The following is an 18,798-nucleotide window of genomic DNA, read 5'->3' on the forward strand; positions in this document are numbered from 1 at the left end:
TGACTACAGCCATGAAATTAAAAGAAACAAAATCTCGTCTAGTGAAAGCTATGGTGTTTCCAGTAGTCATGTATGGATGTGAGAGGTGGACCATAAAGAAAGCTGAGCGCCGAAGAATTGATGCTTTTCAACTGTGGTGTTCTCAATTCTTGAGAGTCTCTCGGACTACAAGGAGATCAAACCAGTCAACCCTAAAGGAAATCAATCCTGAATATTCAATGGAAGGACTGATGTGAAGCTGAAGCTCCAACACTTTGGCCACCTGATGGGAAGAGCCGACTCATTGGAAAAGTCCCTGATGCTAGGAAAGACTAAAGGCAAGAAGAGAAGGGGACAGGAGAAGGGGATGACAGAGGAAGAGATGGTTGGATGGCATCAACGGCTCAACTGACATATGTTTGAGCAAGCTCCAGGAGATGGTGAAGGACAGGGAAGCCTGGCATGTTGCAGTCCATGGGGTCACAGAGTCAGACACTACTGAGCGACTGAACAACAACAGCAATTTTCAAAATGCAAAAGGCATTGTAATAGAAAACTCAAACTGGATATTTTTCTACCCTTAATTTTTTATACCCTAATGTATACCCTAAATTCCATTCTAGGCATATGTTAGAAGAAATGCGTGTGGGTTTGTTCTTTACTTAGATATTAATAAATAATTTAACATACAATTAACTCTGTACCAGGAACTATTGTAAGAGCTTTAAAATATTGCTTCCCTGGTGGCTCAGATGGTAAAGTGTCTGCCTGCAATGCAGAAGACACGGGTTCAATTCCTGGGTCGGAAAGATCCCCTGGAGAAGGAAATGCAACCCATTCCAGTACTCTTGCCTGGAAAATTTTATGGATGGGAGGAGCCTGGTGGGCTACAGTCCATGGAATTGCAGAGTCGGACACGACTGAGCGACTCCCCTTTCTTTACAAATAGTAGTTCATTTGAGCATCAGAACAACCCTAAGGGGTAAGTGTTCTGATTTAAATGGAACACCTCACAGAGAGGCCCCAAATCAAACAGGGGTTAAGTCACAGGTGTGAGACTCAGACAATGGAAATCTGATTCCCAAGTCTGAACTCTTAACCACTATACTATGCTGCATAAAGTGTGTCATTTTTTAATGTATCCAGCAACTCTTTTGTTTATTTCTTGGCTGCTCAGCATGTGGGATCTTAACTTCCCAAAGAGGGATTGAACACCGGTACCCAGCAGTGGAAGTGTGGAGTCCTAACTATTGGAACTCCAGAGAATTCCCCAAAGTATGTTGTTTAATTCCTTGTATCACCAGTATCAAAAATATCATGGATATATTTTACTTGTTTTTTCTTAGAATGGAGAAAAATTAAATTTCACTTAATTACAGGTAGAAAGGATATCTTATACTGATTTCATTCCCCTCTCTTTACAAAACAAGAAACAGAGCCAGGGATGCTACATAACATGTAAGTACTACATTCTAGCAGCCCATTCTTTTTTTCTTTTTTTCATTTATTTTTATTAGTTGGAGGCTAATCACTTTACAATACCGCAGTGGGTCTTGTCATACATTGACATGAATCAGCCATGGATTTACATGTATTCCCCATCCCGATCCCCACTCCCACCTCCCTCTCTACCCGATCCCTCTGAGTCTTCCCAGTGCACCAGGCCCGAGCACTTGTCTCATGCATCCAACCTGGGCTGGTGATCTGTTTCACTATAGATAATATACATGTTTCGATGCTGTTCTCTCGAAACATCCCACCCTCGCCTTCTCCCACAGAGTCCAAAATTCTGTTCTGTACATCTGTGTCTCTTTTTCTGTTTTGCATATAGGGTTATCATTACCATCTTTCTAAATTCCATATATATGTGTTAGTATGCTGTAATGTTCTTTATCTTTCTGGCTTACTTCACTCTGTATAATGGGCTCCAGTTTCATCCATCTCATTAGAACTGATTCAAATGAATTCTTTTTAACAGCTAAGTAATATTGCATGGTGTATATGTACCACAGCTTCCTTATCCATTCATCTGCTGATGGGCATCTAGGTTGCTTCCATGTCATGGCTATTATAAACAGTGCTGCGATGAACATTGGGGTGCCCGTGTGTCTTTCATATCTGGTTTCCTCGGTGTGTATACCCAGAAGTGGGATTGCTGGGTCATATGGCAGTTCTATTTCCAGTTTTTTAAGAAATCTCCACACTGTTCTCCATAGTGGCTGTACTAGTTTGCATTCCCACCAACAGTGTAAGAGGGTTCCCTTTTTTCCACACCCTCTCCAGCATTTATTGCTTGTAGACTTTTGGATAGCAGCCATCCTGACTGGCGTATAACGGTACCTCATTGTGGTTTTGATTTCCATTTCTCTGATGATGAGTGATGTTGAGCATCTTTTCATGTGTTTGTTAGCCATCTGTATGTCTTCTTTGGAGAAATGTCTGTTTAGTTCTTTGGCCCGTTTTTTGATTGGGTCATTTATTTTTCTGGAATTGAGCTGCAGGAGTTGCTTGTATATTTTTGAGATTAATCCTTTGTCTAGCAGCCTATTCTGATGCCTCTTGCAATTTACCATCCATGTTACTTTATACTTTTATCACTACACAAATAGGTTATAATTTCAAGTTTGGTAAGGGTTCCTAGTTTCCATTTTCTTCTTAGAGAATGTTGAGCTTTATCTGCTAAATCTAAGTATTTCCCCTAAAAAGAATGTTAGTTCAGTCGCTCAGTCTCTGCGACCCCATGGACTGCAGCAAGCCAGGTTTCCCTGTCCATCACCAACTCTGGAGCTTGCTCGAACTCATGTCCATCAAGTCGGTGATGCCATCCAACCATCTCATCCTCTGTCGTCCCCTTCTTCTCCTGCCTTCAATCTTTCCCAGCATCAGGGTCCTTTCCAATGAGTCAGTTCTTCACATCAGATGGCCAAAGTATTGGAGTTTCATCTTCAGCACCAGTCCTTCCAATGAATATTTAGGACTGATTTCCTTTAGGATTGATCGGTTTGATCTCCTTGCAGTCCAAGGGACTCTCAAGAGTCTTCTCCAACACCACAGTTCAAAAGCATCAATTTAAAAAAAAGAACGTTTTAGAGCTTATCAAAAAAGACGAAAAGAGGGAATTCCCTGGCAGTTCAGGGGTTAAGACTTTAAGCTTTCACAGCAGAGAGTGTGGGTTTGATCTCTGATCAGGCAACTAAGATCCCTTGCAAGTTGCACAGCCAAGAAAATCCAAAACAACAAAATGTGACAGAAAAATTTACAAATCCTTCAAATTTTCAAATTAATAAGAATTTACTAAACTCAAAACAGATTACATGATCTCCTAGATGTTTCTCATTTCATAACACTATCTAATCTTTTCACTGTAAACCCTATCATGGAACACTCATCTAAACACCTCAGTTATTCTACCAAATGGTTTTACTCTTATTGATATGCTTTCCTTAAATATTTATCACACATAACCAGAATTATTTTTTATATTAGGATATTTCCATTCCCATTCACTGAAGTTGGTAAGTCAATATAATTACTTATTAATACAATTAAAAAGCAGTTATGAAAACTGTCTTTTTCAGTAGAACTCAAAAATTTTTAAAGTAACTTAAACATAGGACAAAGGCAAGCAACAAAAAATTTATATATTTTCAATTTAAGGAATGGAGAGTATTTATGTAAACAACAGAGGACAAGAATAAAACATTAATGATATACTCATATATCATATATGATATTGTTCTCATACACTGCTAGTGGGGTAAAAATTGAGGCAATCTTTCTGGAAAGCATTTTGTCAATATATAAAAGAGCTCTAAATATTCATATACATTGAATCAGTAACCTTTCTCCTAGAACTTTTCACTAAAAAAATAGGAATGAGGGCAAAGATTATATATGTTTACCATAAAATTATATATAATACACAACAATGAATAAATCAGTATTTACTGCCCATAGTGTTTAAAAATATCAGTCTTGGGGAATTCCCTGGTTTTCCAGTGGTTAGAACTCACTGCATTCACTGCCAAGAGCCCAGTTCAATCCCTGGTTAGGGAACTAAGATACCACAAGCTCCACAGCAATGCGAAATAAAATTACACAGACCCGGATCTAGTGACTTACTACATACATTTTTGGGACTCTAAAAATGCAAATAACAGATATATCTAATTATCTTGAGGGAAAAAAATAAATACATTAGAAAGATTTAGAACACTAGGGCAGAATGAGGCTAAGTTTCAAGAAGAAACTGGGATTATAAACCGGACAGTCACAGGGCCATCTCTTCTCTTTACATATCCACTTCATTCTTTTCCTGCAGACCATTTTCTCTCTTCTTCAGTCCACAGGGTAGATGAAGGTTTCTGAATTTACTACTTCTTCTCTCAGGAAACCTGCCCAAATAGTACTCTTCTCAGTTCCTGATGGGGCAACATCTTGTAGAGAAAATACGTGAGCCCTATAGGTGAGGGAGCCTTTAGAGGGCTGGGAGCTAGACAGACCCCATGAGAGGTGCTTCCTTCTTCAGGTGTGGGACCATGGGCTAAGTTTCATAGTCTCTTTGTGACTGCAGTTTCCTCATTTGTAAATAGTATCAACAGGAACGGCAACCCTATCATACAAAAGTAGTCTTCAGGAATATGAAAATATTTCATTCACTAATAATGTTTTCTAGGAACTTTTACTGATTGAAAGTTTATGACAAAATGTATTAGTCAGAACGCTTTAGAGAAAAGGAACCAACAGGATGTCTATGTACACATACACATTGAGATTTACTACTGTAAAGAATTGGCTTTATTATTGGATTTTTTTAAGCATTACAGAGGTTGGCAAATCCAAAACCTGCAGGGCAGGCACACAGCGTGGAGGCCCAGGGAACCTGATTAGCTCAAATCCAAAGGCAGTCTGTTGACCAAATCCCTTCTTCCTTGAGGGATGTTGTGTTCTTCAGTTGCTGTCATTTCCAGTTCTTTGCAACCTTATGAACTGCAGTACCCAGGCTCCTCTGTTCCCCACTAACTTCTGAAGTTTGCTCAAATTCACGTCAATATATTGAGTCAGCGATGCTATCTAACCATCTAATCCTCCGCCACCCCTTCTCCTTCTGCCTTCAATCTTTCCCAACATAAGGGTCTCTTCCAAAAAGTTAGCTCTTTGCATCAGGTGGCCAAAGTATTGGTACTTCAGCTTCAGCACTAGTCCTTCCAATGAATATTCAGGGTTGACTTCCTTTATGATTGACTGTTCTGATCTCCTTGCAGTCCAAGGCACTATCAAGAGTCTTCTTCAGCACCACAATTGGAAAGGATCAGTTCTTTGGTACAAGGGGAGGCAGTGACAGACTTTCTTTTCTTGGGCTCCAAAATCACTGCAGATGGTGACTGCAGCCATGAAATTAAAATTGCTCTTTGGAAGGAAAGCTATGACAAACCAAAAAGCAGAGACATCACTTTGCTGACAAAAGGTTCATATAGTCAAAGCTATGATTTTTCCAGTAATCATGTACAGATGCGAGAGTTGGACCATAAAGAAGGCTGAACACCAAAGAACTGATGCTTTCTTTCGAGGACGGTAGTCTTTTTTTCTCTAAAGGTCTTCTACTGATTGGATAAAGCCCCACCTACATTACAGAAGGTTATCTAGTGGCTCTTCATATCAGGTGGCCAATTATTGGAGCTTCAGCATTAGTCCTTCCAGTGAATATTCAGTTGACTTCCTTTAAGACTGACTTGGTTTGATCTCTTTGCAGTCCAAGGGACTCTCAAGAGTCTTTTCCAGCATCACAATTAGAAAGCATCAATTCTTAGGCACTCAGCCTTCTTTATGGTCTGTCACCTTCTTTCTCTGTCATCTAAAAATATCCTCACAGAAACATCTAGAATAGTGTTTGACCAAATATCTGGGTACTGTGACCTAGCCAAGTTGACACATAAAATTTACCATCACACATTAATTAAATAAAGAATAAAGTCCATACACAGCATGGTCCCAACTGTTTTAAAATTGTAAGGAATAAAGTTAATACTAGCTTTGTCCCGTTCTCCTATTTTCCAAATCTTCTATAAGGTTCAGTAGTCATCCTTTTAATAATATCAACTTATATCAAATTACTTTTCTTCTCCAGAATACTCCCTTTTCTTTAACTTATAGTTTATAGTATATTCTTTTTATGATATTGTCCAGTCTATACTTCTCTCTTCTGGGAACACCCCACTTAGACCCAGCAATGTCACCCTGGAGACATGTTCACACTGGGTGATGCTGTTCTCTGGACCACAGCTACTGGATCAGACACCTGGCTCTAGAGAAACAGACCCACTGGCTGAACTAAGCTGATTTGGTTCTTTTTCCTAATAGTAGTTTGAAAGAAAGTGAGAAGGTCAGTCAGTCTCTGTTATATGTTTGAATTCAGAAACGACGTAGAACTAGGGATGAGGCTGACAGACAGATGCCAAAGCAGAGATAGAGAAGAAAGCACGCCGCCTCAAGAAACAAAGATGGATGGCATGCCCTTACTTCTGATAGTATTCCAGAGCTTAGCTCCAGTCCCTCAGGAGAACTTGTAGCACTTCATCCTTGACTTCCATGAGTTTCCTGCCTCTAGTCCTCCAATAACTTTTTTTTTTTTTTTTGCTTAAGATAGTTCTAATGGGTTACTAGAACACTGTACACCCCTCCCCACCCCCAGCCTTAGTTAGACAATCCCTAAGATATCTTCTTACCTCTCAAACTGCTACTTATCAGATTCTGTTCCAGGTTTCTTTCACTCCATACAGTACTTAAATATTAATGTCTTTAAAGTTTTTTTTCCTACTAGACCCTCTGTTCTTCTTACTCTATGCACTCTCTCAGAGCAATATCATTCACTCTCATCACTGTGTTCTGCAAATTCATGCTGATGACCAAACCTGTCCAGGTCTCTTTCATGTACACAGCTGCCTCCCAGATGTTTACAAATGGCTGTCTTACAGACACCTCCAACTCAACATATCTAAAACAACCATGCTCCTACTTCTTTCCCTAAAGCTGACCTGACTCCAGTAATTTTCTATTTCTAGAAATCAAACTACTATTTCTCCTCTTTCCAAATATCTGGAAATCTGGGAAGAATCCTTTACTCCATTTTTTTCTCTTTACAGACACATCCAGTTAATCGCCAAGCCTTGCCAATGCTGTATCTTTAATCTCTCTCAAATTCACACATTTCTCTCTTCTGCCACTATGCAGGTCAGGGGCCAGTAGAGTCTTTTTCTATGAAAAGCCAGAAAGTAACTATCTTGGGCTTTGTGGACTCTACAATCAATGTCACAACTACTCATTTGTGCTGTTGTAACACAAAAGCACAAGGGACAATATACAAATGAACTGACATGCCTGTGTTCCAATAAAGCTTTACTGTATGAGCCACTAAAATTTTCAATAATGTAATTTACATGTGTCATAAAATATTCTTCTTCTTTTGACTTTATTTAAAACTGTGAAAGCCATTCACAGTTCACAGGCCATAAAAAAATCAAGCAGCAGGCTGACGATGCAGTCTCCTGATGTAGCTCCCCAACAACTCTCCCCTGGACTAGCAGAGCAACTTCTTACTAGGTCTGGCTTACCTGCCTCCTGCCTTGCTTCTTTCCAGTCCATTTCCCATACTACAGATTCAAGAATATTTCTAAAATACCAATCTAATCTCCTTGAGCAAACAGAACTTATTTGTTTTATTCACTCTGATAACTGGAGGGCTTATATTATTGCCTAGTACTTATTAAAAATGTGAAGAGATTATATTTGTGGTATTGAATGTCATTACCTTGATTAAAGCTTTTAGGTCAGTCATAAGAAACAAATGTATAATTACAACAGAACAAATGTATTTGTCATTATTTTCAGTTGATGTGATTTTCCCCATAGAAAACATATGAGACTATCATACAAATTATTAAATTAATTGGAGAGTTGAACAAAGTTTATGTGTGATCAATGTACGAAAGCCAAGGGCATTTCTATACTACAGCTGCAAAAAGTTAGAATATTTGAATTTTAACAAGTTATCTTACAACAGTAACAAAAAATACAGTAACTAGAAATAAATCCAACAAAAAATATAGTTGATCCATATGGAGAAAATTATAAAACTTCACTGAAATATATTTAAGAATTTAAATAAGTAAAATCTATCATATTCAAACATAAGAAAATTCAATATTGTAAGGCTATTGATGCTCTCCATATTAATTTATAAATTCACTGCAATTTCAGTAGAAGTCCAGACAGACTTTTACATGGAAATTAAAGAGGTGAGTCTAAAATGTATACTGAAAAGAAATATTCAAAAATAGCCAACATAATCTTGAAGACTATGAAAACAGAACTTTCATAAACAGATACCAAGACTTATTTTAAAGCAACTATAGCATTTAAGGCAATGATATCACCAAAGAGTAGACAAACAGTGCAACAGAAGAGAGAACCCAGAATTAGACCTGAAAATACGGAAACTTGATATGTAACGTAAGTGGTGTTACAGACAATAATACTACAGTGGGAAACGATAAACTATCCGAAAATGGTACAAGGTCAATGAAATGTTTATATAAAAATTATATTAGATCCATACCTCACAACACATACAAACCAACTGAAGATGGATCAAAGACTTAAATGCGAAACGACAACTTTATCTTTCCAATACAAAGAACTGCAAAAGGATTTTTCTTTTAGAATTAGACAAAATCTAAAGTACATGAAGAAAGATAAAAACAGTAAATGTATGATTCAGGGAACTCAAACCAGGGCTTTGTGACAACCTAGATGGGTGGGATGGGGTGGGAGGAAGGTTCAAGAGGGAAGGGCAGGCTTCCCTGGCGGCTCAGTGGTAAGGAGTCTATCTGCCAGTGCAGGAGACACGGGTGTGATCCCTGATCCGGGAGGATCCCGCATGCTGTGGAGCAACGAAGCCCCCATGTACCTCTGGAGCCCACGCTCCACAAGGAAGGTCACTGCGCTAATACGTCTGTGCACTGCAACTAGAGAGCAGCCCCGAGAAAAGCCCACACAGCAACAAAGACCTAGCACATCCAAAAATAAATTAATTAAACTTAAAAAAGAGAAAGACGGGACATAGGTATACCTATGGCCGATTCATGCTGATGTATGGCAGAAACCAACACAGCATTGTAAAGCAATCATCCTTCAATTAAAGATAAATAAATAAACAAAAAAACCCCAATGAGAATACTGAAAAAACATGTATAAAACTATAATAAGTATAGCAGTATAGTATTTGTACACAATACTGTTGGGTGCAACACAGGCTTCCCCTGGTGGCTCAGCTGGTAAAGAATCCGCCTGCAATGCAGGAGACCCTGGTTAGATTCCTGGGTCAGGAAGCTCCCCTGGAGAAGGGATAGATACTCACTCCAGTATTCTTGGGCTTCTCCGGTAGCTCAGGCTGTAAAGAATCTACCTGCAATGCGGGAGACCTGGGTTTGAGCCCTGGGTAGGGAGGATATCCTGGAGGAGGGCAGGGCAACCCACTCCGGTACTCTTGCGTGGAGAATCCCACGGACAGAGGAGCCTGGTGGGCTGCAGTCCGTGGGGCCACAAAGAGTGGGACACAACTGAGTGACTACGCACACGCATTTGCACACAATATCAGACACACCAACTCTAACTCAAGGTATGGGCACAGACCCCAAATATATACCTATACTTAATATATGATAAAAGTGACAGTTCAAGTTAACAGGGAAAAATGGATTATTCAATAAATGGTGCCATCAGGAAATATCAAATTGGATTCCTCCCTCAAAACAAGAGATCGGATTCAAAGATTTAAGCATAAAAAAATGAAACTATAGAAGTACTATAGGAAACCATGGTAGGAAGACATCCTAACATTACACAAAACTCCAAAACTATGAAATAAAATTTGATACGTAAAAAGAAAAAAATTCTGCTTGGAAAAAAAGTCAGAAGAGAAGTAATAAATTAGGAAAACATATTTCCAAATCACACCACAATCAAAAGGCTAATTTCACCATAACACAAAAGACTTAAAAAACTAGTAAGTAACCCAAGAGAAAAAACAAACAAAAAAATATGTCTACAAAAACTTATGTAAAAACATCCAAGGCAACATTATTCAAAATAACTAAAAAGTGAACCCCTGGTAGCTCAGCTGTGAAGAATCTGCCTGCATTGCAGGAGACCCGGGTTCGATCCCTGGGTTGGGAAGATCCCCTGGAGGAGGGCATGGCAACCCACTCCAGTATTCTTGCCTGGAGAATCCCCATGGACAGGGAAGCCTGGCAGACTACAGTCCACAGGGTCACAAAGAGTCGGTCGGACATGACTGAGCAAGTAAGCACACGCCACAGCACAAAAAGTGAACTCAAATGTCCGTGATGAAAAGACACATAAAACAGTAGTATATTCATCCATTGGCCTGCATGCATGCATGCATGCTAGCTACCAAGATGTGTCTAACTCTTCGTGACCCCATGGACTGCAGCCCACCAGGCTCCTCTGTCCATGGGGTTTTCCAGGCAAGTACACTGGAGTGGGCTGCTACTTCCTCCTCCAGGGGATCTTCCTGACCGAGGGATTAAACTCACGTCTCCTGTGTCTCCGACACTGGCAGGTGAACTCTTTACCACTGGCATATTACTCAGCAATAAAAAGGAACTGAAGTACTGATACATGCTACAAAATGCATGAATCTTAATATATTATGCCATGTGAAAAAAGCTATTCGCAACAGACTACATACTGAATACTTCCATTTATACAAGATGACAATAGTAGGCAAACCTATGGAGTAGATTAGTGATTGTCTAGAGGTGCCAAGAGATTGGGGGAAAATAGGGAGCAATGACTATGGGGATGGGATTTCTTTGGGGGATGATGAAAATGTTCCAAAGCTGACTGTGGTGATGGTTGCACAATGCTATGAATATACTGAAAGCCACTGACTTGTATATTTTAAATGGGTGAATTGTATGGTACATGAATTACATCTCAGTAAGCTGTTATGTTGGAGATGACTCTTGAGAGTCCCTTGGACTACAAGGAGATCCAACCAGTCCATCCTAAAGGAGATCAGTCCTGGGTGTCCATTGGAAGGACTGATGTTGAAGCTGAAACTCCAATACTTTGGCCACCTGATGCAAAGAGCTGACTCATTTGAAAAGATCCTGATGCTGGGAAAGATTGAGGGCAGGAGGAGAAGGGAACGACAGAAGATGAGATGGTTGGATGGCATCACCAACTCAACGGACATGAGTTTGGGCAAACTCTGGGAGTTGGTGATGGACAGGGAGGCCTGGTGTGCTGTGGTTCATGGGGTCGCAAAGAATCGGACACAACTGAGTGACTGAACTGAAGCTGTTGTATTTTATATACATTAAAAAAAAACCCACAAAACAGTAGAGGTAAGAAGATATCTGTTTCTGCCCATAAACAATTAACTGTTAAAGGAAAAGCTGTTGCACTGGAAACAACCAAAAACCTAGGCAAATTATATGAAAGAACTGTTTTCAGATATTGGAAAACAAATAGCACAGGACTGTGATTCATAAGAAAAGGGAAAACAAATGCGAAGAGCCCTCTGATTGCCCTGGGTGGTTGCTAGAGGGAGTTTCCAGGCTGTAGCATAAGAGGAACCAAAACAAAGTCTAACGGTCTTACTGAGCTATGGGGAGAGAAACAGAAGTTCCCAGGGGCCATAGTAGCAATAATTTTCAAAAGAGTACTGGAAACAGGACTCGGTGGAGAAAGAACTCCGTGGAGGTGAAGGGGTCTCTGCAAATTGCTGGCCGTGTCCTACCTTGAGCACACATGGGACAAAAGTCCACCAGGCTGGGGGAAAACTACTGGAAAGTGGTAGTAGACCATATAATTCCCAGAGCTTACACAGGCCTACAAATGCTTTCCCATCAGGCAGAGAGCTGAGGGAATTGGGTAGTCTTCAGAAGGTTATCACTGTAAGTCAGTCAGGCTAACTTAGCTCTAGACTATGGTTATTCCAGATTCACTCCAGTGAGCCTAAAAAAAGGAAATTGACAAGTAATTTAATTGTACACTAGATCAAAGATCCAATAGGAACTTCCAGATATAAAAGTCTATAGTATCTAAAATCATATCCCATTCTATATGATGTTTACCAGAAAATTAGACACTGCAGAAGACCAGTGAATTTGAAGTCACAGCAATAGAAACTATCCAAAATGAAGCACAGAGAGCAAAAGCACTGCAGTCATCATCATTGTCATCATCAAAGCACTAGTGATCTACAAATGACCAGTGTTTAACAAATCTAACATATGTGAGACAAGTTCCGGAAGGGGAGGAAGTTAGGCAAGAGGGGAGAAAAAAATATTTCTAGAAATAATCCTGGAACACTATACAAAAAATATAACAATGTACTCTGAGTATTATAACATAGGTGTAAAATGTATGACAACAATAATACAAAGGAGGGAAAAGGGGAAAATAAAGCTGTACCTGAACTGGTATAACATTATTTGAAGGTAGAGCAAGGACTTGGAAAAAAAAACCAAAGAGAAAACCAAAGACATATAGTTTTTAAAAATTAGTAAAATACCAACAATCTGGTAGGAAAAGAATAGAGAATGTCTTTGAATTGGCAGTAATGGAATAATCAAATTCTGAGTAAATCATACTGTTAATGTACTGGAACATCACGCACATGTGCAAAAATCAGATAGCTCTCTCAACGGAAAATGCTAATACAGAGACACAGTATAACACAGCAGTGTGGGGTCACTTCAGAGCCAGACTGCCTGAATCTGAAATCGAGGCTCTGTTAGGTACCTGCAGAGTCATTCTGGGCAAGTTACTTAACTTCCTCTGCCTCAGTTTCTTCTGCAAACAAGTGACAATACTCATGGGATTTTCTGGGGATTGAAAGTCATGCAAGGCATTTAAAACAATTAGTATTCATTAACTGTTGGGTAAAAGAAGAGGAAAACCTTCACAATATATTTCTAAGTGAAAAAAACAAGGTCCAGAACAGTATAGTATGTTGCCATCTGTAGGAAGAACAAACTATACAAATATACCGCTACCAAAGTAGACTATCTCCAGAAGATTAAATAAGAAATTTCTAATGATGAATCCTTCTGGAAAAGAGAGCCTCCTAGCTGTGACAACAAAAAGGAAAACTGTACTCTCCTCTTCATGTGGTCAGTAGCTTAAAGTCGTGTCCAACTTCCTGCGACCCCATGGACTGTATAAGTCCATCAGGCTCCCCGGTCCATGGAATGCTCCAGGCAAGAATAGTGAACTGGGTTGCCAGGCCCGTCTCCAGGGGATCTTCCGACACAGAGATCGAACCCAAGTCTTCTGCATCTCTTGCATTGCAGATGAATTCTTTACTGCTGAGCCACGGGGCTTGTCCCACTCTCCTCTTCACATTTTTTATGTAAACATTGGATTTTCAACAATCTATTATCCATTCAAATAAATTAATTTAAAATTGAGATTTATTAATAAGCATGTACAAAATCAGAAAAATGTGCATTTCAAACACAAGTATCAGCTAGTTAAAAAGAAATAAAGTAGCAAGCCAATTTCATTTTTTAATAAACTGTATTTCTTCCCAGAATTACTATAATGGTCACTACCCCGTGGCTCCTAAAGCCTTTTCTGGTCTTTGTCATCTGTGACCTACTTTTCTAACACTTCTAACTCTTACTTCTTTGCCTTTTATCATTTCATAATCTCACAAATAGTCTCCTTTATTATCTACAATAAACTATATCATGATAAATACCTTATTTTTTTCCCAAAGCCTTCATTATGCTTAATTTTTTTAATTCATATTAGGAAAATAGAAGAAAGGAAGGGTAATTAAATCAGCATTTAGTTTCAGTCAACAACTTATGTTTAAAAGAAATATTTGTGACTATTGTACATGTATTGTATCTCAAGGCATACCAAAGCTGTTTTTGTATTTTAAGGACACATATCTATTTCAAAATTTTATTACTGCAAAGTCAATTTAAAATTCACAAAGCATGATGCGAAGAGAGTTTTCTCTGTAAGCTCTGGAGTCTGTCTATAAGTTTACAGTCAGCCTGTGCCTCACTAGTTATGTAACTTTGAGTAAGTTATTCTTCTCCTATCTCAGTTTCATAATTTGTAAACTTGTATTAACAAGTAGGGCCAAACATTGGCATGTATTAAGAGAAGACTAAATGAGGTAATAAACATTTCAAACAATGTCTGACCCATAGCAAGGCCTTAATAAATATTAATAAAGATAATAATATAACTATTATTTTAATAATAATTTTTAAAGTAGTGAAAGCATATGGACTAGTTGGGAATGGGTAGGCCATAAAGCATACGATGTCACTAATTTTTAAAAAATGAAACTCATCTAAAAATTGTTTAATGTTATTAAGTATAAAATTTGAACTCATTATATGCCATATTATTTAAAAATTAAGACTTTTTATTTCTGGAAAGAACATGCAGGAATAAATATAAAAGGAGTGCTTTACTTGTTTATATTATTCTTCAAAAGACTATGTTTTTAATATCTATTGTTCCTTATTTCTCACTTTTTCTCAATTCAACTACAAAAAATTCCAACAAATAATATGATCAAGCTATTTAATACCTGGACAAATACCATAACACTTTCTATCCTGCATTACTGGAAAAAATTCTTCCAGAATATCAATAATTGTTTGGAGCCATACTGTTTCAATTTCTCTTTTTGTATTATTAACATACCTTTAAAAGAACTGCAAAAGAACAGTGACAGCAATGTTGGAGAAATATAAAATACAGCCTAAGGATCAAATATACTAATTTTACTGGATGGGACTTAAGAACATACATTCTTTTTTTCCTCAAAAATATTTAGGGAATTTCAATAAAATGCAATACCCCTTACTTATCTAATGGATCAGAATCTCTGGGAGTAAAGTATAGGAACTGTTCTTGATGCAAGCCCCTAATAATTTTTCTGGCTTACTGTTATTTTAAGAACACATGAATATGGAACACAAAGGTTTCATTTAAAAGGTTTCATGTAAGTGAACCATGACCAGATTTCAAGCAGGAACATGAAGCTGCATGAAGGGAGGAGTGAAGCAGATGTCCCACCAAAGGGAGATAACTCAAGTTTCCAAAGAAGTTTCAGCGTCCTACGCACATAAGAGACACACACACCTGTCCTGAACAAGCAGCCGGAGCACAAGCAGACAGCAATGACTGTCAGTCAAAACTGCTGTTACTCAGAAAAACACTAGGCTTTCATGGTTTAATTCCTATCCCACTTCGCAATACATACATTTTTTCATTGCTCACTCTGGAAATACAAGCCTCCTAAGTACTTACAATACTAACTGGCAGAGAAGGGGACCTAAAAACCTTACAGCAAAGCAAGGTACTTTTGTTTTCAATTCATAACAAGATTTAAAAAAAAAAGTAAAAAATTTAAAAGGTTGTTTAGTTTTTTTTTCCCATTTATTTTCATTAGTTGGAGGCTAATTACTTTCCAATATTGTAGTGGTTTCTGCCATACATTGACATGAATCAGCCATGGATTTACATGTGTTTCCCATCCTGAACTCCCCTTGTACTGAATTATTATAGCCATTTATAAATACAGAACTTTCATGGAGGGGAGTCTTTTTTTTCAAAACAACTAATCAAAGACAAATAATTACTCAAATTTTGGAAGTTTATTCAAACCTGTAATGGACATGTAAAAGAATAAACAAATTTTATAAGATTAATTCTACTGTAACTGGTCAATTTCGACATCTGTAAAATGACATTTTGAGACCAGGAGACGTCTGAAGTCCTGACTAGCTCAAATTCTAAAACTGCATGATATATAAAGCCCTCAAACTTTGAATTAAAAATACTAGGTTGTTGAAAAACTATATTGTAAGTATATTCTGGTAATTCAAATAACCCTGAAGTGTTAAAATACTGATAGATGCATCCCATAAACAATCCGGTGGTACTGTTTTCAGACTTCCTGTTAGCATGTGCTCTCGATGAATGAAGAGGAACAAAACTACTTTCTCTTACCTGGACTGCTAAAAATTAATTGCTTGCAACATAGCTACTCAATGAGGAGTTATAAAAGGCTCTAGCATTATGGAATCCTGAAAATCTCACAAAAATAAGAGAAACATCATGAGCTAACCAGTAAAGATCATAACTCAATGACAATAGTAAACTCTGAAGTATTTAGATTAAGTGCATTTGAGATATTTACCTATTATGCAAACAAGCAGCATTACTTTACAATCTGAACATTATTGTATAACTCCTTAGGTTGCATAGGGAAAAAGAAAAAAGTTCATGGTACTCTTCCCTCATAATTCTGCCATTCTTATTATACACATTACACATTTTCCACGGTACGTAAGAGATGGACTGACCAGAAGTGTCTATAAGGACAAGGGTTTATCTATATTGAAATTAAGTCTGAGATAGGTAACTTTACCATAACAGTTTACACAGGATGTGTATTTCTCAGTAGAAGATAATTTTGTGCTGTGATGGGGGAAAAAAAAAATCAAGAAGTCTGATTCCTTAGATTCTTCATACTTATTAACTCTATTCTTAAATTAAGGGACTGGTCTGCAGAATGAACAAACCTCCTTACAATTTAAAAGACAGATAACTAACACAACATTGTAAACCAACTGAACTTCAATAAGAATTTTAAAGTGACAGATAAAACAGACATCAGTCTAAAAATAAATTTTGCTTCTATATAAAAAAGAACTAGCTTTAAAATCTGCATATACAGACCACGAAAAACTGAAAAGTGGGAGGCCAGAAGCAGTACGCAAAATATAAAAGTTTACTGTTTAAAAACTCACTCATCCCTGGCTGTCAGGCTGTCATATTTACCATTTTTACAAACCCGCTGGTCTGACCAAGATCCCTACTTTTAAGACCAACTAAAACCAAGTATTTGCAAAGTTAATTCAACATACTGTAGCTCAACAACTGACAGTACAGATCAGTGATCCAAAAGCTAATTAAATTGTGTCTATCAGCAAATTAGCAACCACACCCCTTAAAAAGAGCATTCAGGCGGTGCTCCATTAACTTCCACAGGGTGGCTTTCGTTTAAAATTCATTACTTCATTGCCTGAATGACCACGTTTATTTTACAAACACTGTCTCCAGCAAAAGTCAATGACTTTTACCTACGCCTGAAACAGAAATCAGTCTGGGGAAAGGCACCGTATAAAACGGGTGAATCTTAGTCACCCAAGGATTAATTATAAGCACGATATACTTAATCATAATGACAGTCTGTGCATCACAAGAATTAAAAACCGTTTATCAACTCAACTAAAGCCCGATGATAATGTATTACTCCACGAACGGTATTTCTTCAGGTTCCAAGAAAAGCATTACTAGTAAAATAGAGTTTGATGTCTAAGTCTTAGGTTTTCCCCACCGTTTCATTATTATTATTGTTAAAGCTAGAAAGGGCCTGTTTTTTTTGGGGGGGGGGGGTACTGTGAAAACCTGCGGGAAGAGAAGTCTGGGAAGAGAATGGCCAAAATCAAACGACTGCGGAGGGCAACGAGGGCTCGGAGGCTGTGCGGGGCGAGGACCGGGACCCTTACCTGCCAGCGGCCATAGGTGAGGAGGATCATGGCGACGGGGATGGCGGTGCCGGACATCGCATGGGTGGAGGGCATGCTGTACTCAGAGTTGTAGAAAACCTCCAACTTGACCACGGGGGGCGAGGCGGGCCGCGGCCAGCGGATGATGTCCTTGGTGCACTGGCCCAGGTACATGACCAGCACCCAGATGACCACGAGCCTCCGGCCCACCAGGGCGTCCAGGTTCCAGATCCAGAAGGGGAAGAACAGAATGTAAAAGAGTTCGTTGCCCAGCTCCGTGCCGAAGCAGAACAGGTAGTGGAGAGGCCAGTTACTCACGTGGGCCAATTGGCCCTCCTCGCCCGTCAGCGAGTTGCGGCGCAGAAGCCCCGCGCGCCGCGGCGAGGCCGGGCCCACCTCGGTCGCCCGCCCGTTCCGCACGCCGTTGGGGGCGCCGCCGCCGCCCAGCTTGGCCGGGCACTGATTGCGGTCGCTCCCGGGCGGCGGAGGGCCTCCGGCCGCCCCCGGTTGCCGCTCTCTGCGCCGGGATTCTCCGGCGAGGTGCGCCTCCGCCTTCTCATCCTCCCTCGGGTCGGCGGCGGCCGCGGCTGTGCAGCTCACCGGCGCTTCCACCCCGCACAGCTGCTGGAAACGGGCCACTTTCTGCGGGTCCTGCAAACTGCTTACCAGCTGGGCCAGCCACTGCCCCAACGACATGATAACGGAACGGCGCGGCCCGCGGGCCGAAGGACGGCGGGGCGAGGGTGGGCCGGTCCCTGGCGCAGCCCCGATCCGTCTCCGCGCGCCTACAGCAGCGGCAACTGCAAGGCGAGCGGCGCCTCCCGCCACCAGCTGGGTTCTGCCGGGTGACGGCGCCACAGGCCGCAGCGGCCGCCGCGCGCCCCCGCCCCGCTCGCCCCTCCCTCGCCGCGCGCGCTCCGCCCCCGCCCCGGCCTCCACGCGCCGGCGCGCGCCCCGCCGGGCCCCGCCCCCGCGGCCGCTCTAGAAGGGGGCCCGGCGGCGCGGGTCAGCCTCGAGCGCACCCGGGCGGCGTGAGGGCGCTGAGGCTCTGCAGGGCGGCGGCCTGGAGGTTCTCCTTGTTAATACCCACCAGGCGTCGCGGCGCCCGGAGGGCCGGACTTTGCGCGCCCCTCTTCAACCTCAGCCCTAGCTCCCTGCTGGCTGGGGTTGCCGACTTCTCTCG

General features: G+C 40.3%; 1 protein-coding gene across 1 annotated transcript in view; it reads right to left on the reverse strand.

Moving 5' to 3' along the window:
* The window catches only part of SGPP1 (sphingosine-1-phosphate phosphatase 1), a 42,319-nt gene extending 23,828 nt beyond the window's left edge, over nucleotides 1-18,491 (reverse strand). Inside the window, exon 1 of the mRNA XM_020914299.2 lies at nucleotides 17,616-18,491. Coding sequence (XP_020769958.1) covers nucleotides 17,616-18,311 — 696 coding nt within the window. The 5' untranslated portion in view covers nucleotides 18,312-18,491. The remainder of the gene's footprint in view (nucleotides 1-17,615) is intronic.
* Between the last annotated feature and the right edge of the window lie 307 nt (nucleotides 18,492-18,798).

The sequence above is a fragment of the Odocoileus virginianus genome, chromosome 6, assembly GCF_023699985.2.
Source record: "Odocoileus virginianus isolate 20LAN1187 ecotype Illinois chromosome 6, Ovbor_1.2, whole genome shotgun sequence".
In the NCBI taxonomy this organism is placed as follows: Eukaryota; Metazoa; Chordata; class Mammalia; order Artiodactyla; family Cervidae; genus Odocoileus; species Odocoileus virginianus.